Genomic DNA, 23,682 nt, shown 5'->3' on the forward strand with positions numbered 1-23,682 from the left:
GATAGTGTCATGGGTACTTTTTTGGGAACTGGAGTTTGATTTGGCAAAATGATGGGTTGTCTTTCAGGGTACATGTTATGTATGCAACTAAGGATGTGCATTGTAATGGAAGAATTTCCCAAGGGTACATCTGGAGTACACCTAAAGCAATTGACAAGGAAGGGACAATGCTGCTCAATTTATCTCACCTGCGCTTGAAGTGTTTTGAATCCAGGCCCACAGTCGTCTGTTTCAGTGACATACACATTCACCAGAGATTGGCAGCTCCAAGACATTTTTGTGCCCTCAGCTGCACTCCATGCCTTGTCATTTTCACTTGAAAGAAAGCTTGCAGAAGCTATTTACAAATAATGATCATGTAGCCAAGAAAATTAGCAATAGTATTGGAGATCAAATGCAACACCCTGCCAACTCTTTCTTTCTTCAATTCTTTCAGTTCCTTCCTGCCAAAGTTACTCTTGGAGCACTAGAACTGGATAAGGTGTTACCTTTGCCAGTGTTAGGGACGCTGACCGCTGTTCTAAGCAGTCTCATGCTTGGTCAGTACAGATGGGAGACTTCCAAGGAAAACAGTGTGGCAGGCAGTACTACGGGTGATCCAACAGGTGGCACTCACCCTTCGGAGTCAGCACTGAGCCAGTGACTGATAGGGTTTCTGAGGAGAAATAACACTGAGGCTCTGCCAATGGTTGTGACCACTAGAGTAGTCTCATCGTATTTCTTACAAGACTTGATTCGTTACATGGACAATGACAAACTGCAAACACTGGAAGCCTTTTCGCTTTCCCCACAAACTTTTGTCATGTTGTGACTGTCCAGCTCAACAAATAATTCACCTCATGAAATAGATAGCCATGCTAATGCTTAACGGCAGGTTGACATAAGCCTTCTATGTTGCTTAGCATACCTTATGTAAAACATATCCTTTCCTTGCTGATGCCACAAAAAATGAAACCCACCAAAGTGCAGAAATTCTCACTGAAACCTGCCCAGCTTGTCTCCCCACTTGGCCCCTCTTAGCATGGAGGGTGACTCCAAAATTGCCTTGTGCTTGCTGCATTATTGGTGCCAAAAAGGTAGGATAACTGTAACGATCTGGGCAAGATTTAAAAACATTAAATCTTACACAGGAATCCCTTGCAGGGAAAAAAACCCCTAGATTCTGTACCTCTCATGGATTGCTGCAAAATGGAATTATAAATTAAATTTCATGAAATACTCTGCAAAGAAAAATCTTACTAAATGATAGATATGCACATTTCAAATATAACAAAGCCAACGCTGCTTGCTTTTCTCCTACTGAGGTGAGTTCTTACCCATTAGAAGCCTTTGCTGGTAGTTCCTGTCTCTGCAGTATGTTTTGTCCAAATATGTAGCACCAGATTAAGCTCTGATCGCATCCACCCTCCACCTGTAAACAGGGTTGGTCTTGCCTGTTACTCAGCTGGGAAAACCCCCAAGGAATAAAAAAGGTGCTTAAAGTCCCTTTAAGTATTCACTAAGTGTAACAGTGCCTTCTGAGCTGCTACTGAACAAATGACCCAGCAGGGGCCTTACTGCCCTTCCATTACAGATTAAGCTCTCAGCAGTGTAGGTGACACTGAATCTTCTCTTCTCACATAGGTGACTTTTCATTATACTATATAGAGCTTGGGCACCAGCATAACTTTAGAGGGCCCTACAAGTTTTTCATTAAATTATGAAATGGGGGTTATCTAGCAGAAGCCTTTACTTACACATTTTTTTTGAAAGCCCAAATCTTAGCAATTATAAACCCCTATTGCAAGCATCAGTAGTTTCCACCTTGTATTTGTGGTAAAAGGTGCAGAATTATTGTCTATAGCACCTTATTACAATTACTTACATCTAGCTGTTTAAACCTGATGAATTTCCAGAGCTGAATAGCTTAGTGAGTGGCAAATAAGAGGATTGTGTATGTGGCTTTGATTAACAAGATTTTTTGGACATTTGAATTACAAATATTGAAAGTCTCAATTTAGCAGCTCACTACACGGCCGTGGAGAGAGCTTAATTCTGTAGCTGCTTCTGCTGCACAATTTAGCTTGTAATTTACTGATTAGCATTAATACATACAATAGACTAGGCCCTGACACCACATGGCTGGACTACAGTGAGCCAGCTGAAGTCAATGGGGCTCCCTGTGGGTACAGCTGTGTACAATAATTAAGGCTACATTTGTGTCATGGAAGTCACGGAATCTGTGACTTCCAGAGACCTCCATGACATTTTCTGCTTCAGCCCCTGGGGCCGAGGCACTGGAGCTGGCAGCCAGCGGGGCCCCCCTGTGGGGTTCTAGCGACAGGTGACAGCCGCCTCAGGGTTCCAGCAACAGAGGACAGCCTAACACGTGCAGGGAACACCACAGCTCCCAGTCACCACGGTGTCAGAAGAAACATGGAGCTGCAGCAGCAAAAGTCACAGACAGGTCACGGCTTCCATGAATTTTTGTTCATTGCCCATGACCTCTCCATGACTTTTACTAAAAATAACCATGACAAAATCTTAGCCTTAACAAGAATGTCTGTTGCAGGATCGCAGCCTCAGCGTACTGCATGAAAAGCCTAAAGGGACCTCACCGTTGCACCTTGTTTGAAATAGCTCTTACAGCTGTATGTGAGCTGGGTCAGTCTTTGACAGCACCATTATGATGCTCCATTCTGCTTATGCATGTTTAACTTATGGGCAAGGAAAAGTTGCCAGAGCAACTGATGAAAAGGTACTTACCTGGTACTTACAGCTTGCTTTAAAGCTAGGATGTGACTAGCCCCTGGCTTAGGAATTATTCTCTGATTTACTTCATTTTGGGGCTGAGATTCACTCATTCTCAGAACTGTTGAAATTAACTTTTCTACTTTCCTTGCCTGATATTGGCTTGAATGTTCTCAGAGTTGTTTGGGTAGCCAAATGTAAGCCCTTTGGTAACCAGTCCTGTGGTACGGAGCATGTTCATGCCTCCAACATGTTTAGGCTGCAAATGAGTACGTTTGAGAAGTGCACATTGAGAGAAACGCCATTTATTTTGTACAAGGTAGAAGTACCTTAGCACAGTGAACAAATATATTACAAATCTGTCTTGCTTTAAAAAAGTATTGCCATTTCAGTGTCTAATTTCTAAACTAATGCTAATGTACAAGAATGTATTTTTTCCCCCCTCCTGTTAACCTCTATGCACATCATTTCATTTGGTTTGGAAATCCAGCTTTGAAAAAGTCAAGCGTGTCGCTGCTCTCCAAAGTCCCATCTCAGACTGTACAGTAACACAACATACACGTTGTTTAGGCTTGCAGCTTACATTGCTGTGTGCTAGTGTTAGACGTATGGTAAGTCTCTAACAATAGCCGTACGTAATTAACTGCCTTTTTATTGATATTTCTGAGGTAAGTCTTTCTATATGCTAAGTAAAATATATTCCTACCTGGCCCTACAAAAGAATTGTCTAGTTACATCTTGAAGAAGGCTTTTCTGGAAAGCAAAATTACTATTGCTGATCAATCATTTGCCCCCATGCATACATGCAGCATTCATGTAAATATTTATGTATTCCTTGCAACGTGAATATCAGCTTCTTTTGAACCCTATGGGGAAAGAGCTCTCTGGAGTTCTGTCTGAACTGCAGAAGTTGCCAGTTGCATAAAGGGTTTCTGAACTTGTGCCCACCTCTGCCTATGAAAGATTCCAGCTTTTTTTTAACGCTGTAGTGCCAGTGCTTCCCCCCACCCCTTGCCAAGAGAACTTAGTACGTTACCGGATTGACAGCAGTGAAGCACAAAGAAGTAGAGTACAGGCTCAGTCAGCATTAATGCAAGCTTCTTTGCACAGCCCTGGCGCTAGGCCTCGATCCCAGCACTGAGCAGGTAGTTCAGTCTCCACAGCACATTTGGCTCCTGGCCTCTGGGCGAGTACCATCAAGGGTTCAAACTGCGATGGGCTTCTCCATATGACATTAAACTCCTGTCTGCTAGGAACTAGACTGGCCCCCGGACCAGTTCATTTCCTGTAGGCCTATCATCCACTAACATGACTCCCAGCTGGAGCTGGATTCAAACCGGGGATCTAGAGGTGAAAGGCTCTGAATCTTACTACCAGGCCCTTAGGCCACTATTTCCTGCATTATTATTTTTAACTAATCAATTCGTGCGTTAACAAACTGATCACAGTTGCTTTTCTTTCTCTTATAGTTCCATCAGAACAGCAAAAGCGCAACAGACTTTTATATTTAAGATGCAATCAATTTGCTACTCCCACATTTGCCTAATAAAATTACATACTTAGCATCAATACTACTTCATGCTCAAGATCTACAAGAAACTGCTTAATAGCAAGTATTCTATTTTCTATGTCAAGGACTACAAAAAATAATCTGGGAGGCTTATTCCAAAGCCATACCACAGGCAAACCTCATGGTAATTATTCCACAAACAGCTGTTTAAAAAGGAAATCCGGTCACAGCTCAGTTTAATGACATTTCAGGTAGACTCAGCGGTGGATAAAGTTGCACTACATGGTAATGCAGATGAAATTAAAGGGTTTATTATAAATGGCATGCAATTAATTTAGCTACGATGGAGTGGCTTGTAAAGATGGTCTAGAAAGCCCATGATGGCTTAGAAAGCATTGGTTTGGGTGCAGAACAGAAACAGGGTTAGATTTTTGACACACTGACAGTGGAACAGCTTCTCAGCCGCTGTGAATCTGCAGAGCTCCATTGAAGTCACTGAAGCTCTATGCCAATTTAGAGCAGACGACAGTCTGGGCCACTGTATCGAATAAAGTAGCAGCTGTATAAGGCCGAATAAAACACCACCAACAATCAAAGGCTTTCCATAGTTTGTTAAAAATGTATTCCTAAGAATCTCACCGCCAGATGCTGGGGATGGATCACTCGATGATTACCCTGTTCTATTAATTCCGTCTGTTGCCTCTGGCAGGATACGGGGCTAGATGGACCATTGGTCTGGCCCAGTATGGCCATTGTTATATATGTTGCGCATGAGAGCTCTATGGTTTAGATGAGCTCTATAGTTAAAGATCACTGGAGACTTGTGAAGATTTACATCGCTTAAAGTGAGCAGGAGGCATTGAGAATAACCATAGACGGTGTATATGTAATAGTCCTCTACTAAAATATCTTGGCAGCCAGCAGAAACAGGAACTTATTACAAAACTAATTTACCAAGAATAAAATCGACATGTACATAGAATGGATATGACGACAGCATGAACCAAGGTTTACAAATTATATCAGCTGAATTAAACAGCAGTCTTTCCTGGGTTTTTTGAGTGTATCCTTTTCCACGATGCGTATGTAAAATATATTCCAGCATCTTTTTAGACATCTTGTTTCTAACAGTAAAGGTCTCTTTATGTGGGTGGTAGAAATGTACATCTGTAGCTGTAAGTACTTACAGTTGGGGGTGGGTGGGTTGTTTTTAGTTTACAGTTAAGAGAACACAGTCTGTAGAGTCTTTGACTGGACTATGCAAACTGCTTCCTTGAGTAATTATTCCAGTCAGATGGAGATGATGGTTCTTTATTTTTCTGTGATCTGTATAAAAACATCTTTTTCCATATCATGCAGCAGCAAGTTGGCCCAAACGAATGTTCTGTTAGGTTAGGTTCCTTGTGTAATACTATTTCAAGTCACGTCAGTGTATTGCAAAACCAAAAAGGATTGTCTTCGTTTCTTTCATTTAGTCAGAGAGAATGTTCGCAGCACATTGCGACAGCGAAGCGTATCCCTTTAAGACTGCTTGTCCCAAGATGCCCCATGGGTAGGGCTGTGTCTTACAGGGAGAAGGTCATAATGACTAGGAATGTGGCTGTTCCTCGGCAGGTCATATGGATTCTGGTTGTAATTAGCACTACGACCACGGGCTTCTTGGACCACACTGACAGTGGGCTCTGAAGATACAATGAAAAATGGGTTACAATGACTAGCAGGCTGCTAGTTCTGATTGTCCGAGTTTTACATGCTCACGTTAACACATGCATAAAGGCAAATCCTTTCCAAGCTCTTTCTGCTACTCCAGACTTAGTTCCAAGGGCACTGCAAAGAACGCTTTCAAACGATCTGCCATTTCTTTTTTCATCTTGCCATTGGGATTTGAAATTCAAACCAGTTTAAAACCAAGCAAGCTCACAGAAGGGTTGTGTTCCTCTTTGATCCCAAACTTGGGACCCTAGAGAGGAAAAATCAACATCGTCCCTATCCCATAAAGCACAGTTGTCTCTTGATTCTGCCAAGTCCTAATGACGACTGCCCCTAATGTAAAACTCAAGAGAGAATACTACTAAAATTAATGTTTGCTTCTGCTGAACTACTGAGCTTCCTTGGTTATCTAGGACACTTACCAACTTCATATATATTTTTATTAGTCGTTGATGAGGTTGGCATTTCTGAATAGGGCGAATCCCTGTGAATGGGTGATTTCATTTCCACATAACTGCTCTCCGAGTGTTTACATGTCAAGATGGGTGGATCCTTAATGGTGGCGTATGGGTTTTCGCTGCTGTTCAGAGAGCAGGTGCTTGAACTACACACAGATTCTTTCATATACTCTGCAAAACAAGAACAGAGTAGATTTCTTAGAAAGGCCAGATAGATGTGAACGGCGACAACTGAACCTCTGCAGAGAGGGGGAAGAACTTTAATCGTTGAGGCATCTAGTACAAAAATCCAACACTTACACTTTGGGCACATCCAGAGCATGACATCTAGAAATCATCCCTTTATCCAAACTCATCCACAATCCATCTCAACATTTAGTAGGAAAACCCCACTTGGTACCAAGGCCATTCCTGTAAAAGGGTCTAACTGCCCTTCATGACACTATTTGGCAACATCATTTAATTTCAGATGGCAACTTTCCCCAGCCCTCCAAAACCCTCAAGGACCTACGTGCTAATGTCATCCCTTCTTTATATGCCCTGACCCAGGGAAGCATGCACAGGTTTGCTCTGAGCCAGCTTTGAAAGTAGTCATTTCTGTTGGTACTTGGTATGCTAGACAAGCTACAGGGTTAGCGTCCCGAGCTGCAGTCAATAGCAAATGCCGTATGTTTGAAAATTAATTTTTCCAGCAGCCCTAGAACTGCTTCACTCAAAGTGGTTAGTGGGTCTCTGTGAGATGTAATTTCAGGGGCTATCCAGCACTGGAAGGATTAGATTTCTTCTTCATGTTCTCTTCTGATGATAAAAATTCTGTAAGGGAGACCCCTGTTCTCAGAGAAATTCTTCAGGCTCTCCAGGGGGATGAAGCCCATCTTACGTCTCTTGGGGTTTTTTGATGCTGTAAACACTGATCGTTCCCTTCCCCCAATACGAAATAAAGACATCAGACTGTAACACAGGCAAAATTATAAGAGGAGAGAAAAGTTGGCATGAGACAAGGAAGCCGCCAAGAACTACCCAGTCCTGAAACTGGCCTGAGACTTTCAGCCTTCTACAACCAGTAGTGCCAGTCGTGCTATTTAAAAAGAATAAAAGAAGAAAGAATAAACAAGTCTTAACATTGACTTTCAATAACGTGCCATTGCTGCCGTGTGCAGTCCTGCTGCTGTGCATTGCCATTAATTTAGAACTAGAGCGATGCAATGAAAGATGAGGCATTTTCTTGTGCTGGTTTACAGTACAAAGGCAGATCCTGGTATCTATGAAACACGCCCGGTGCAATGGTGGGACTTGCAAAATATCTGAATTCCCAGTTGCCCCCGCTGTCTAGTATGGGAGACAAAAAGAGAAATTCAGGTTAAGAAATAAACAGACAACAAAGACATCTCTTCCCCTTTACAAATATTTCTCTGCTGCTATTTGTTTCCACTACTATGAGATACTTTGTCACTTGATGATTACCCGTTTTGTTCATTCTCTCTGGGGCACCTGGCATTGGCCACTGTCAGAAGACAGGATACTGGGCTGGATGGACCTTTGGTCTGACCCAGTATCGTATGTTCCCTTTAATCTGCTGTGTAATCATCTCCATATAAGCTTTGGGGATGCTGTACCAGGAGTTCGTGTGTATGTAGAGTCTAGTACAGCCCCCGCCTGTGGGATAACGATGTTTGGGATAATACATGAACCAAAAAGCGTTGTCTGATCCTGTGAGGTGCTGAAAGCTTGTGACTCCCACCAAAGGGGATGAGGGCACCCGGTATCTTGCAGGATCAGCCCCTCAGCTGAGGTCAGCAAGGAGCAAACTCAATCTCCTCTCTTCACAGACACAGTCTGGGTACCAATCCTTGTGGGAAAGTTTGCTCGCTGATTCAGCGGTGTGTGTGTGTGTGTGTGTGTGTGTGTGTGTGTGTGTGCGTGTGTGTGATGTCCCAGGGCCCTGCTACACCTCCCCACCCCTTCCTGACAGCATGATTCCATTAGGACAGGGGCCCAGATCCTCAAAGGTATTTAGGCACCTAACTTCCACTGAAATCAGTGCGAGTTCAGTTCCTAAATACCTTTGAGCACCTGAGCCAATGTGCCTTCCCCTCCACCCTGCCTCCCTGCTCCTCCCACACAGCTCTTTGGACCAGAGGTGTGCCCTCCCTTTGGAAAAGGCAACTCCACGTAGAGGGGTTTGGGGGAAGGGCGGGGCATTCAGGCTGTCTGTACTTTCCCATTTCTATTCTGATGCTTGGCTTCAACTCCAGAAGGAGATCTCAGATTGACAACAAAATCCTGGAACCCTCTCTAAGCAGCATCTGCTTGGGAAATATTTTGTCCTCCCCATTTCAATGAAGGTCTGTGACTGAGCAAAAACCACCCATCAAAAATTAATGGCATCCCTATACTAGCTACACTGTGAATCTCACAGGAGGAGTTGAGCAGAAGCCAGTTAACTCATGCTAATGACCAGGAGACCCACAGTGCATTTCTAAACTTTGATCCTGCAAACCCTTGCTCTTACAACCATCCCACTGGCGGTTATTAATTACTCGTGTGAGTAAGGATTTACAGCATCGATCTGTGTAGCAAGAAAGCTAACAGCAGGGCAAAAACAATTCCAGAATCCTGCATCACAAAACACACATTACTTCTTTTGAAAACCGCAGCTGATTTTTCAGTTATTTGCAACCCTTCACAATGTCCAAGTAAACCTGCTAGAGTGCATTTTGCATAAGCACTGGAATCTTGGCAACAAGGGACCTTCATTGTAACACTCGGCTCTTAAACCTTTGGTGAGAAGTCAAGTGGGGCGAGACCAGTGGGGGAGTTTGGGGAGAACGAGCAGGCTAGCAGATCAGCGAGGAGAGACGTGGAGAGCTGAGCTCCACAGACCAGACCCACAAGGCGTGTACATAACGGATGAGAGCACTGCAGGAACCAGGGTACCAATGCAGTGCATACAACCATCAAATTAAGGCTCTCCTACCGTTACAAAACTACAGGTTTGGAAGGATATAAAACAAATCAATTCTGCTCTGTTACATCAATGTAAGTGTGGTGTTACCCCACTGACTACAAAAGTTACTCCAGATTTACACTGGTGTGAATGGGAACAGAATTTGGCCCTCTGACTTTAAGAGCCTGGTTCAGCATCCATTGAAACCATCAGGAGATTTCCACTCCCTTCAATGGATCAGGCCCCAAAAGATCAAAGCCTCCCACGCTCCAGCGACTTTGTGTTTTGTCCCTTTCACACTGTATTTGAGTTCATAAAGATCTGTGGTGCATTCCTGCTTAACAAGCTGAGGGACGATATACACAAAGAATACAGGAATCGTGCAAAGAAATGGAAAGCCCTAGAATGAAAGGACCTGTATGCATTGGGCCCAATTCTGCAGCCCTTACCAGGGCAAAACTCTCATTGACTTCAGTGGGAATTTTGTCTGAGTGAGGATTGAGGGGCCTGATCCTATAAGATGCTGAGTGCTCCTGGCTCCCATTGGGTTCACCTCAGTGAGGGAGCGCTCAGCACTTTAGAGGGACAGGCCCTGACTAGGACTGCAGTATCAGGAACATTGCTTTTAGTCCATTCTAGCAAAAGGAAGCCCCAGCTAGCGATCAGCAAAAGACATCCTCTAGTGGCTAGTAAATATTCATAGCAAAGACTGTTCATGTGACAAATTACCCTTCACGAGGAACTGATGGACAGACCTTAATAAAAATGGGCTATAAATTCTATGGAAACAGAAACTGTTTAATCAAGTAAAGTGATTAAAGTAGCAAACCTACTTCCCTCGCCCCATTCATGGTGATGAATGGGTGTACCCAGGAGACGAAAGGCAGTAATCAATAGGCGCCCTGTAGCCTTAAGGACCAACAAGAACATCATAAAGGTCAAAGCAAGCTGAAAAGATAACCAGCAGATTTCAAACTGCCCAAGAGTCCACCGGCTAGAGCCGCCCGAAGGCCCAGCACAGACCCGATCTGCACAGGTTTGGGGATTAAACTCTTGAAAAGTAGATTCCAGCAGAACAATTTCATCTACAACTTTTAAAAACATTTATTTCTGTTCTGCCTGGAGCAAGTAAACAGCTGAACTAATCTGTGCTGTTTCTTACTTGAAAATGTGCCCATCGGATCTGACCCAGGCCATTCCCACCCTACAGTGAACGTGATTCAATCCGGCTCAGATATTTGTATCTCCCAAATGAGGGTTTACAAAGAACTGCTGCGAGAACCGTAACTAAAGTGCAAGCAGGGCCTCAGAGCCGGGTAAATCAGAAGTAACTAGTGAAATCAATGGATTTATGCCATAAAGTATCGGAGAAGTGTCACACTGACCACATAGATTCATTTGCACCATTCTGTGGCCAAATGCCTTTAGCAGTGGGCATGGAGAAGCAGTATCTCAAAGGGAAGATCCCTGCTGACATTAATGGGAGTTATGTGCCTAAACAAAGAGACTCGACCCCTCGCTCTGAACAGGATGTAATTTATAGAGCACGGCACGTACCTGGAAACATGGTGCACTTGGGAGCCATTATCAGCTAGGTACAATATGCACTAGAGCACAGTGAGTTTAAACTCTAAGAGGACTGAAAGAGTCCGTGTTAGTTTGTTATTAAGATGATTTGGGAGAAAAAAAAGGGCTAACACGAGGTGCTAAATTTTGTTACAAGACCCATTTTTAAATTAAGTTTAACTCAAACCAATTTACTTATAATTCGCAGAAAATTCGTTCTGTGCTCAAAGCATCAGTATGGGGGGCTTTTTGGGAGAGGGTGTTGCTAAGAGCTGGTAAAAATAAATTTCCTATCACACACAAAAAATCAAGATTTAAAAAATAAAATTACCCAAGTTCCGAACAAAATGCCAAAATTTCAACTTTTTTTGTGAAATGAAATTCTGAAAAAAAATGTTCATTTCAAATTAATCCGAATGTTTCTTTTTGATACATTTGGAATGTTTAATGTTTCATGATACATCGGAATGTTTCAACCCTTTTATTTAGTTTTTATCTTTATACAATAAAGTAACTGTCAAAACTAAAATAATTTAGAAATGAAAAAAATCAAAACTTTTCATTCCAAAAATGTTCAGTTTTTTTTCCTAAATGAAATGTTGTCAAAATTGATACGACTGCATGAAAGATTTCAGTTTTGTTGAACCAATGGAAAACTGTTTTGACAAAAGAATTCTGACCAACCCTAGGTATGCTGTATTTTTTATACAAAGTGGCTGAATCCTTGAGTTAAGTGCAAAACTCAACCTTAACTACGGGATCACAACCAGCACGTCTATATTTTGCATTTATGTTCAATAAATATATTAAATGGGACACAAATAGAAATCAAAGGAATGTCTGCTCTTCATAGTTTAACCCCCTGAGCCCAAGTTCCCCAGACACTGTGAGGACCATGCCACAGAATGAGATTTCATTTTTTCTACTAACATCAGAATACGCTACTCCCTTCCACAGATCAGCCTTCATGCCCTTTTGCTACACACTTCCTGAGTATCCTAGGGCATAATAATGACAAGACTTAAAATGTATAATCATGAATATCAGAAACATTATTTATAAAAGCCATGACAATTTACATCCACCCACACCCAAAATACACACCCATGCAAAACACAGTTTGAGATGATTGCAGACTTTACTAAGTTATGTATCATTGGAAGCTGTTTTAAAGCAGACTCAGAGCAAAACAAGAAGAAAAGGGATGAGATGGGAGAAGGGGAATGCAGCAGTATTCACCATAGACCTCGTGCTAGCTTCCTCCTTTTTATGGTTGCTACTGTCACCTGCTCTCTGCTGCTGAGCTGTATGCAACTCTCTGAACTCATCTGCCGAGAATGAAAAGTCATTTTAAAATGCAAAGCAGGTTTTCTCCAGAAACAATTGACATGGGCAAAGGCAGAGCTAAGCTCGGAGACAAGCATGGTCTTGTGGAGCGGGACTGCATTGGGAGTCCAGACACTTCTATTCCCAGCTCTACCACTGAGCTGTGTGTGACCTTGGGTAAGCCACTTCCTCTCTCTGCCCCTCTGTTTAAACAGTAAGCTCTTCAGGGCAAGGGGGATCTCTTCCTGTGTGTCTGTACTGCTGCCAGCACCATGGGGCCCTGACTGAGACTGGGGCCTCTAGGGGCTGCTGTCACACAAATAACAAAAAGAATGCGACATTCCTTATTGGGAAATAGAAGGGTCAATGGCCTGATTCTCCAAGCCCTGCTCAGGTTAGTCATCCCATTGCTGGGAGACTTGGGTGAGTAGGGTCTGCAGGATCAGGTGTCAGCATTTTGTATCAATGTTTCTTTACGTTTCCTCTCTGTGTATGTGCAGCAGTAGGGGAGCCTGGCACAATCTGTCCCCATTGAGTGATCTGGATTTCTACCACCAACAGAGCTCAGGTGAACCCACGCCTAAGCAACCATGACTTATATGCATGGTTAGGGGGATAAATGCCAAAGCTTTTCTCTGTGCCACTCCAATTGTCCTGGGACTGTCTTTTCTGAGTGACTCAGCCTGCAGACATGCTGCTGCTCTCAGGGGCAGAAGATGGGTTCGGAGAGTTATGTACAGATCAGAAGCCTGGGTGCTGTGAGTAGAACATGCCCCCGCACAGAACTGAACTCATCGGATGTTTCATATACTGCCTTCTATTAAAACAAGATACTTGCTGGATTAAGAGCAATAGCAGTGTACTGCCTACACTCCAGGAGTTCTTCCTCTCTTCCCCTCCCTTTTTTTCACCCTCACCGCACTCCCAAGGGCCCAGCACCCCAGACCGCAGTCTCAGTAGGATGCACACATTTCTGTCGTTTAACTGCCTGTTCGCTGCAGAAAACCAGTTACTCTGAATACTTGATGCATGAATCACATTAACCGTATACAAATTACTGAAAGTGTTCTGGGGAAAACCTCATGACCGGGTAGAGGTCTGTGACACAGCTCCCTATGCGCTGTACGGCATGGAGGCTAACCTACACAGAGTGACTGCACACAAACAATAAACCCGGACACGCTTACGCAACCCCACCTGCCCTGCTGGTGTCAACAGGCAGAATTCCGCTCACACCTACTGAGCTCTGCCCACTGAGTGCAGTTCTTTTGAAATTCCATCACAGCCCCTTTTGAAAATCCCACAAGGTGCCTCTCTGCATCTGCAGGCACCTAAACTCCTTTGAAAATCCAGCCCTGTCTCATTGCTTATTGCAGTCAGTGACACACCCCTTTAACGATCAGCTGTGTGTGTTTATAGTGCTCGAACAACGAATGAAGACCTTTACTTCCAAGAGAAGTAACGGAATTCTCAGTGGCCTGGACCACTTGCAGGTGTGAATTTTGAACAGCAACAAGCAAAGTGAACTGATCATGTGAAGAAAAAGGCTAAAATCCTAAATAAGTAATGAAATATGTGGGGAAAACCTTCCATAGACCATTGGGACTGTGCTTCTTTATCTTCACATATGTAGTCATAAATATGTCTCTCTCTATATATATATTTTGGCTAGGCTTGGAAGGATTTGATTTTTAATCGATAAATGTCGATTTCACCATACACACACACAAACTGATGAAAAAATATTTTCATCAATGATCATGAAAATCGGAAGCTAGGCAAATAAGATGAATGCTGCTTGAGAATTTATTAGAGTTTGATTGAAGGATATTTACTTTGTATATTCTGACCTGTGATAGGGACAATTTGTGCCTTAAGGGTTCTAAAGCTTTAACTTTTTGAATATCAGTGTCTACTGTCACTGTATTGCCTAATCCCCCATAATTGTGAAAAATTAAATCAATACCAGAAAAAAGCTTAAAAATAAACATCAATATTATCCCGTTGAAATTATAAAACAATAAAATTTGAATTCTGCCAAGCCTAATTATTGAGACAAGATGGGTGAGGTAATAACTTTTATTGGACCAACTTCTGTTGGTGAAAGGGACAAGCTTTTGACCTTACACACAACTCTTCTTCAGTTTAATTATGAGGTGTGCAGGTGTGAATTCAGACTGTGTGTTTATATCATTATTTTCACTTTGTAAAAATAAATGGTGATTTATTTTAATCTACTTTTGTACTGATAGTTTCTTTGACGATACTGTGAGTAATTTATTGTACAGTAGATTTTCTTTCATTGGAAGATAAAGGGCTTTTGCTGAACAGGGATATCAGTCAAGTCACTGGAAGCAATACCAGTCAATGGAATAAGGAAAAACATATGGAAAACTAACATTTTTTTCTCTTAATATTTTGACAGATCATGTATAGTGAGTTTCCTTGAAGCTGTACTAACTATTCTCACTTAAGGCAATGGGATAAATCAATCTTTTCTTACATATTATATTAGTTATTTTTATGAACAAAAAATATTTTCATTCTCTAGGCCTGGCTAAGGGCTAGTAATACACCTCTCAGGGCTGGTCATTGCCATATATATGTTTCAGACTCATGGGCCATCTTCCATCAATTTAATCAAAAAGGGCCAGATCCCGCAACTCTTACTCACATAGGCAGTCCCATTTGGTTTCATGTCAGGACAGCTTGCACAAGTAAGGTTGCAAAGTATCTTATTGAAGGAGACTGTCAAATATTTAGTTCCCCAAATCAATACACAGGGCCAAATTCTCAGATGGTGCAAACTGAGGTGACTCCATTGAAGTCTACACCAGCTGAGATTTTGGCCTCATAAACCTGCATATTCTAGAGGGATACTGAGTCCTCCTCGTTTCACCTTCTGGACCAACCCTGCAGTCCTCACTGGCCCAAAGGTTCATGGAAGTCAATGGGAGTCTTGCCTGAGGAAGGGTTTTGTGGGCTTAGGGCTCACTATGTGTGTGGTTCTCGCCTTCAAAACCGGAATAACCCAAGTCAATTAGCAATAAAGCAGCCCCTGGGTTTCTGACATATAAAGAAAGCTGGGCTCGGGTCTGAGCAGTGTTCAGGCAAGTCCTGTGTGCTCCACAGTGCAGTGCGAGCTGCACTCAGCTCAGTGTTTGTTCAATTATTTAATGCTGCAGTGATTGATTAAAATGCCTGTTGTGTACATTCTCTTTGGGTAGCGCACAGACAGAAGCCAATTTGTTTTTATGAGAGTGTTGTGCACACTGAAAGGTCCCCTAAAGAGCTTTACCATGCAATATGTTTAGTGACTTAGCAGGCATACACAGCAGCCGTTACATATTCAGCCATTGGTCCCCAAAGCCTTGGTAGGAATGCAGGCTTAGGGTCTTCAACTGGGCTAGGGACCTTTAACTTCCACCTAGCTAGACACATCTTGGTCTACCAACTCATCCAAATGACAATGGCAGTGCAGCACCCCTCCAAGTATTGCACTAGGTATTAAGCCTATGACCTCGTGAAGACTTGCATCCATCATTTAAGGGTCATACACCTCTGGCTCAGAGTCAGGAGGGCCACCCGCTGAGCCATGCAGGCGTATTTTGTACCTCATCCTTCTGTTGCTTTCTTTTCATAGGCAACCGTTTTTCAGGTGTTCAGGATTCCTATCTCACCTCTTCTACCACACCCCTCCTGTCAACCTCCTTGCTAGGGTTACTGCAGGCATTCAATACTATACCTTTGAAGTTTTTTTCCATTATGTATGTGTTCTGACGTCTATCCATCCCACAAGCACCTGCATAAAAATGATATATAATGGAAAACAAATGAATATTTATGTAAATTGGAGTGCTTTGACTAATGCGTAGCATATATTCTTTCCCCTCTGTTCATTAAGGATCCTATTCGGGGACACGCTTAGGCATGGGCTTAGCTTTAAACATGTGCTTGAGCCCCATTTTGACTTCAACAGGACTTAAGCACATGCTTAAAGTTAAGTTCCTACTTAAGAGTTTCTCTGAATAGAAGTGCTTTCCTGAATCAGGACACCACTTCTCACCAAGAACAAACTACCCTTCTGGAGAACAGAAAAAAAAATCTGCTGATAAGTTCACTCCTGAAGCAATTAGTTTAGAGATGTATGCAAAAAACAAAACAAAAAACCACCCGAACAAACCAATATAACACTAGACGTTTCAGATTATGGACCAGGTTATATTGCAAGACAGTTAATTTTAGGGGCTATTTCATCTGTGGATTTGAAAGTTATTTATTCACTAGCTTTGGTTCAGAGACGTTGACTTCATTTATCTGCACATGATTTAATAAACAGACAAGACAATTATCCTGAAGTGGTTGCACAGTGGCTCAAAGTGTAGCAATTTACAGCAGGCTGCCAATTTCAAAGAAATCGACGTATGAAATTCCATAGGAACATGCCTCTCAAGTTACTTGCGGGGGAGGGGATCCTATTTGAGTTTACTAGCTGGTGTTGCTTAAAATCACCCCAGGTAACAACCAGGTTTAAGAGAACACCAACTGTAGCTCCTACATTCTTCTTAACTCCATCGTCTGGCATTTCTTACAGTCTAGCAGAGCCAATGCAAACTCAGTTACAGAAATAGCCCCATATAACTTCTAACATTCACAAGCTCTGTTATTCGAGACGCCCTGTGAATAAGATGTTCAAGGATTCTCCATGGTTAGGAGAATCCTTGAACATCTTATTCACAGGGCGTCTCGAATAACAGAGCTTCCTTGGTCTCTGCAGAGAACAAGAATAATCTCTCACCCCACCCCCCACAGCAGCAACCTGCAGTGTCCACACGGCTCCTTCTTCATGCCAGAGGCTGTGGCTGCAGCCTTGTTTTTCACTGAATAAGTCACCATTGCCCTCAGGCTACCAACAGTCCAAAGTTACAAACCATCGGCCCTGATTCACAACTGCTCCATCCCTGAGCAGAGCACAGGAAAGGGGGCTGGAGGAGCAGGGCAGAGGTGGCTCTGCACCACCTTCGTGCTCCCTGTATTCTGGGGCTGGTCGAGCCCCTGGCAACAGTAAGGCAAACTTGCACTTTGCTTCCCATAGCCCTCTATGAACCACCTTCCTGTCCCAGCCTGCCTCCTCCTTGCCCTCCGCCCTCTCCCAGCATATCCTCCAGGAGCTGGGAGCAGCGGGAAAGGGCTACGCTGGCAGTTCGAGGCCAGTGGGGGAGCCCTCTTACATAGGGGGATTCCCTGGGGGTTATTTCTACCCTCTTGAAGACCCTTTTATTTCGCCAGAGTTGCAGAAAGGGGCTCTAAGCGCAATGGAGAACTGGTTCCAGTGCAGCTGAAGTGGAAAGTAACCTTGTAAAAACGGCACTTTCTCACTCAGTCCAGCGTCTCCTGGTGTGTATCAGAGTCTTATCTGCTTACATGCATGGAGCTATAAGTGGGCACATGTCCCCTGGGGTTGGTGGTGCTCCAGGAGGCTTCCCCTTTGAAGTGGAGTGTGCACCAGCTCCACAGCATCCCCAAATGTGGGGCACTACCTTAAGGGGACATTGAGCCCTTAACAGTGTCCAGAATAACTGTCGAAAGAGTCAACATTCAGAGCATCAGCACAAGGAGCAGAGCTACCTGGCCAGCGTCCTTGCAGAAGTGGGGATGGAGAATGAATGGGGGGGCAGGGTACTGTTCAGGGTTGGGCAAGGAGATGGAGCCCGATTACAATCAAATAGTAATTGGGATGGAGCTAAGCAGTTCGGCCTGCATGGAATAGAGATAGCGGCAGACACCTCGCTTGAGGGTTAGTGAGGTGGAGTGGGTTATCCCAGTATAAAGGAAGCAGCAGCAGAGACAAAGCGGAGTCCCAGTCTACAATGAGCAATGGGTGGGGACCATAGGAAGGGACACGGCTTATGTAATGCAACAGTATCCCGTGAAGAGTCCCTGACCTACAAAAGCAGTAGCAGAGCAGAGAGAGGAACCACCTTGCTTGGTGGCCCAAAATCCTCAGAACATGACCTAGTCCCTGCAAACGGCTTGAAAATATTGACTAACGTCATCATATTTAGAGACAAAACAAGAATGGAAGAAAATTGGAGCGATGCTGCAGGGCGGTATCCCAGTAGATGTTAGGGATTAATGAGCAGATAAAGATGTCTGTAGAGAGGAACGGCATGATTTAGTGACTTATCAGGTCAAGTTTTACCCCAAGAAACAAGAAGTCATCTTCACTGAAACATGAAGTCAGTCTATGTACGGTACTGTTATATCTATGCTGGGTGCCCTCGTGAGATGTATACAGAAATCTCTCCATTACACCTATGAAGATCTAAAGCAACATCCTGATGAAGAGTTCTGAATAAATGATCGGTGACTGTTGTCTAGATCCACTATCATGCTCCTGCAATTTGGTAGTTCAGAAACTAAGCATACTGATGATTAGCTAAAAACATAAAATCGGCCATACTGAGTCAGACCAATGGGCCACCTAGTCCAGTATCCTGTCTTCCAACAGTGGCCAGTGCCAGAGGCTTCAGATGGAATGAACTGAACAGGGCAATTTATCGAGTGATCCGTCCCTTGTCATCCACTCGCTGCTTCTGGCAATTAGAGGTTTAGGGACATCCAGAGCATGAAGTTGCATCCCTGACCATTTTAGCTAACAGCCATAGATGGAATTATTCTCCATGAACATCTCATTTTTTTTTAACCCTGCTTTACTTTTGGCCAATCACAACATCCCCCGGCAATGAGTTCCACAGGCTGACTGTGCGTTGTGTGAAGTACTTACTTATGTTTGTTTTAATCCTGCCTCCTATTAATTTCATCAGCTGACCCCTGGTTCTTGTGTTATGTGAAGGAGTAAATAACATTTCCTTATTTACTTTCTCTACATCATTCATGATTTAATAGACCTCCATCATATCCCCCCTTAGTCGCCTCTTTTCCAAGCTGAACAGTCCCAGTCTTTTTAATCTCTCCTCGTATGGAAGATATTCCATATACCTAATAATTTTTGTTGCCCTTCTCTGTACTTTTCCAATTCTCATATACCTTTTTTTGAGATGGGGAGACCAGAACCGCACACAGTATTCAAGGTGTGGGCATACTATGGATTTACAAAGTGGCATTATGATATTTTCTGTCTTCTTATCTCTCTCTTTCCTAATGGTCCCCAACATTCTGTTTGCTTTTTTGACTGCTGCTGCACACTGAGCAGATGTTTTCAGAGAACTCTCCACAATGACTCCAAGATCTTTTTTGACTGGTAACAGCTAATTTAGACCCCACCATTCTGTATGTAGAGCTGGGATTATGTTTTCCAATGTTCATTACTTTGCATATATCAACACTGAATTTAATCTGCCACTTTTTTGTCCAGTCACCCAGTTTTGTGAAATCCCTCAGTAACTTTTCATGAGGGCCAGATTCTTGATCTCAATTCCCTTGGTGTAATTTCAGTGGAGCTTGTACCATTGACATTGGCAATACACGTACTCCTGATTCACTCCAACTGAGAGCGGAATTTAGTGTGTGAACTGCTTGGAGCAGGGACCTCAGCTTTTATTTGTCTGTCAACCACCATGCACGCTTATGGTAGTACAGGAATAATAATGAGATCTGCCTTTTCCAATTACTTTCCAGGCAGGTCAATATTTTGCTGCATAACCTTGAATATATCCTTTATATTTAAGATTTGTCTATTTCTCATTAAAAGGAGAGAAGAGGCTGAATCAAAACTCATGATCCAGACGCCCCAATCATCCCAAATGTTCCCATCCAAATCCAGCTTGGGCCCGTCTCTAACAGTCGCCTCACCTGTTGGTTTTAACCATTTGTTAGACCAAGCTTTTCTGAATGCACAGGACTCAGTCTTGCAAACTCTTACCCATGGAAATAGGCCTTACCAAGATGAGTGGACCATACCTGCGCAAGTCCCACTGAACTCCATGGGGCTACTCATGTAAGGACTACTTGCTTGAATGAGGGTTTGCAGAATTGTGCCTGTAAAGCCCAATTTGTAAACAGAAAGAACCTCTGGAGATTCTCCTTGATTACCGAGTTTTCTGTGAGTGTGTATTTGTGTACCGTTAGGCAATGGGCAGTTGAAATGGAAAGGCCAGGATTTAGCAGGCTGGGTTAGCATAATGCACCTGCGCTAAAGGTAAGAATGCAGCATGGGCATGAGGAAAGCTGCTATCTGCCTAGTGAAGCACTAACCCTAGGACTGCAAAAGTTTAAGTTAGGTCTCTTTTACCTATTGCAATGTCAATCATTTCCTTATCCCCCAGTGGAATCAAACGTGATCTTTCAAAGAACCCCACAGTGTAATTTTCATGACTTTTCCCCTCTTTTCTATTGCCTAATAAGCTAAACACAAAACCAAAACAGGCCGGAGAAGTGGAACAGAGAGGACATGGAGCCCAGAACAGATCATATGTTCACTAAATGTTGCGTAAAAGTGTCAGAAAACTAGGACGACTAATGTTTTAAAAACATACTGGTAGGTGCCCTGTGGTAAGGCAGCTGCCAAAGACAATAGAATTGCTAGTTTTATTGTTGAACAGGATACCAGACAGACCAAAATAATGATCAAGTCACCTTCCACTGAGCCAGAGAGCACTGGTTGACTGATCCCCATGTATATGTATTCCCCATGTGTTCCATACATATTGTATATTTCATAAATGTTTCTTTTGTTGTAGGTATCTGGACTCAAGATTTGAAAGAGATGAACGGAAAATTAACAGGAGTAACATCAATACAATTCAACCTAATTTCCAAAACCGTATAAGCAAGTTAACACACCCACCCACCCACCCACTTTGTCTCTGCTACATCATGCTTTCATAACCCTCTTTTGATACTGGTGTTTACAACACTCCTCAACATTCTCCTGCAGGCCCCCAGAGCTGCTGAGAGATGTGTGCTCTAATATTTTAACTGGAATGTGAAAATACATAAATATTCCAGTTCTGGAGATCCTGAATTTAGGGAAATTTTAGGTCTGGGTCTAAATCCGGTATGCTACTAGCCTCTTCTATTACAGACTACACCAAAATCCTGGATTGAAGCATTCTCCCATACATCCTGACCTTTGAAACAATTTTGAACCAAATTTGGATCCAAACATTGTGGATCTCAAACAACTGAAGCATATCTGCATTTGTAATGGCTGTTTAGTTGTTGCAAACATACCCCAAACCAGGTGCTCAGACACTGCATTTGGGGACAGTCTTATAAAAAGCCCCATGGCAGACAGCATCAGCCATTCTTGTTTACAGCATGTTGCTTCTAAGACTTGATTTAATTAGCAAAATAATGTGTTTTTTTTGTAACCTTATTGAGTGGTTTGAGACTTTGGACCTATTTAGCATGGGCTCCGGAGGCTAAAATCTGTACACTTACTGGTATTTTTTTCTCCATGCACACACGTACTAGCTTGTTATTTTAGGGCAGTGGTTCTCAAACTGGGGCCGCTGCTTGTGATTCTGAGCCTTTTATTGCTCAAAAGCAGCAGCATTTTCAAATGAGAATCTGCTAATTTTTCATGCAAAAATGGCCTTGTTTTGGAGCAAAAACCTCAACATTTTGAAAGTGAGGCTGGGTGATCATCAATTTCCATGCTAAAACTCAGAGAAAATGCACATTTTTTTATGCTTCCATGTGAAACTGAGCGTTTTCTGGAAAATTTGGTCTAAAACAAGACATCTGGGCAACAAAATGCAATGAGATCTCTTACTAATCTGCTCATCATTATTGAATGTCACTCTTTTCATATCCAAAGGCACCTAGAAATGCTTTTGCTAGTAAAAAAAAAAAACACGCAGGTGTGCAAACCAAGTCTGGTACACAGGAGGTGCAAGAGGCCACAACCAAATGAAAACAGTGTTTGCAAGTAAAGGAGTGATAAAGTGGTAGAGGAAAAACTAAGATGAAGATAAACTTCATTTGTGCAGAATTCATATGCCTTCCCCTCAATCTCTATATACGATAGGCAAACACACATCAGGATAGCCAGCAGCTCTATGAATTACCATGCAGATGAGCACATCAATGGCTGGTGAGACAGAAAGCTTTGCATTGAAATCCTACAGGTTTGTGATTTTCCTGAAGCAGGAATTGAAAATGACACTTGGTCTATGGGTGTAGGCATTGCTATCCTCAGTGCCAATAAAGCACTGTTTAACCAAGGGAATAGTGACAGATGTAAAGCCCAATGGTATTTCACATTCATTCCTCTGCCTAGAGTGTTCTGAGATCTCACATAATTCTGCTTACCACTAGCCTTTCTGCACACTTTATTTCCAGCAAGATTTCAGCAGCCAATACCAGAAGTAAGAGACAAATGCTTTCTGCCATTGACGAGCTACATTTCAGGTGTTCAGACAGGATAGTTTTTCAGCAGCATATAAAATATGGCATTTTACCTACTTGGAGATGCCAGCTGCTCAAACCATGTCAGAACTCATGCTGGGGAATGGAAAGGAACATTGGGCCTGACACACTGTTATAGTTGGGTTGCTTTCTACCACACTGGTGGTGCCAAGCAGATCTAAAGCTGGCCACTGGAGGATTAACTGGGATGTAGTAGCGCCTACCTCACCCCTCCTTTCTAGCTACAGGCTTCAAAGGGAATTTTACTGAGTAAGGCTTGTAGGGTTCCCAACTTATTTAATAATTTATATCACTTAAGCAGGAAAGAGGGACAGAAATCTTAACTTGAATATGTTTCACTGTTCTAAGTGAGTTCCGAAAAGACATCCCATGCATGGAATAGATCAGGGGTCAGCAACCTTTCAGAAGTGACGTGCCGCGTCTTCATTTATTTACTCTAATTTAAGGTTTCGCATGCCAGTAATTTTAACGTTTTTAGAAGGTCTCTTTCTATAAGTCTATAATATATAACTAAACTGTTGTTGTATGTAAAGTAAATAAGGTTTTAAAAATGTTTAAGAAGCTTCATTTAAAATTAAATTAAAATGCAGAGCCCCCTGGACCGGTGGCCAGGACCCGGGCAGTGGGAGTGCCACTGAAAATCAGCTCGCGCGCCGCCTTCGGCACGCATGCCATAGGTTGCCTACCCCTGGAATAGATCAATGTGGTTCAACAGACCAAACCAGAAAGCCAGACCGTCCGCTCAATTTCCACAAGGTGTGGTTTGTGGTAAAGAAAACTACTGTCAAGTCTAGATCTTTCATCGCTAGTAATTCTTTTAGTGAAATAAAGACAATGCCAATATTATTTTATTGTTAGTGCCTTTATGGATGACTGAACTGGCCTTGGAATTGCTCTAAATTCTACTTAAACAATTAAATTGTTTAAAATTACTGACCTAGTTCATTCAGATAGCTGTACGGTCTCCGGTCTGCAGTTTCTCTGTCAAGGACTTTGTTACTGAGCTGTTCAAAAAGCATGACAATGAGTTAACACTGAAA

At 42.8% G+C, this 23,682-nt stretch overlaps 1 protein-coding gene across 1 annotated transcript in view; it reads right to left on the bottom strand.

The window, feature by feature from the left end:
* Window positions 1-3,036: 3,036 nt before the first annotated feature.
* MEGF11 (multiple EGF like domains 11) overlaps window positions 3,037-23,682 on the bottom strand; it is a 256,860-nt gene continuing 236,214 nt past the window's right edge. The window contains exons 22-26 of the mRNA XM_034784777.1: window positions 23,580-23,646; window positions 15,993-16,049; window positions 7,551-7,733; window positions 6,373-6,579; window positions 3,037-5,922 (exon numbers count right to left, since the gene is read on the bottom strand). Of these exons, the coding sequence (XP_034640668.1) occupies window positions 5,762-5,922; window positions 6,373-6,579; window positions 7,551-7,733; window positions 15,993-16,049; window positions 23,580-23,646 (675 nt within the window). The 3' untranslated portion in view covers window positions 3,037-5,761. The remainder of the gene's footprint in view (window positions 5,923-6,372; window positions 6,580-7,550; window positions 7,734-15,992; window positions 16,050-23,579; window positions 23,647-23,682) is intronic.

This window comes from Trachemys scripta, chromosome 10 (genome assembly GCF_013100865.1).
Source record: "Trachemys scripta elegans isolate TJP31775 chromosome 10, CAS_Tse_1.0, whole genome shotgun sequence".
NCBI lineage: Eukaryota > Metazoa > Chordata > Testudines > Emydidae > Trachemys > Trachemys scripta.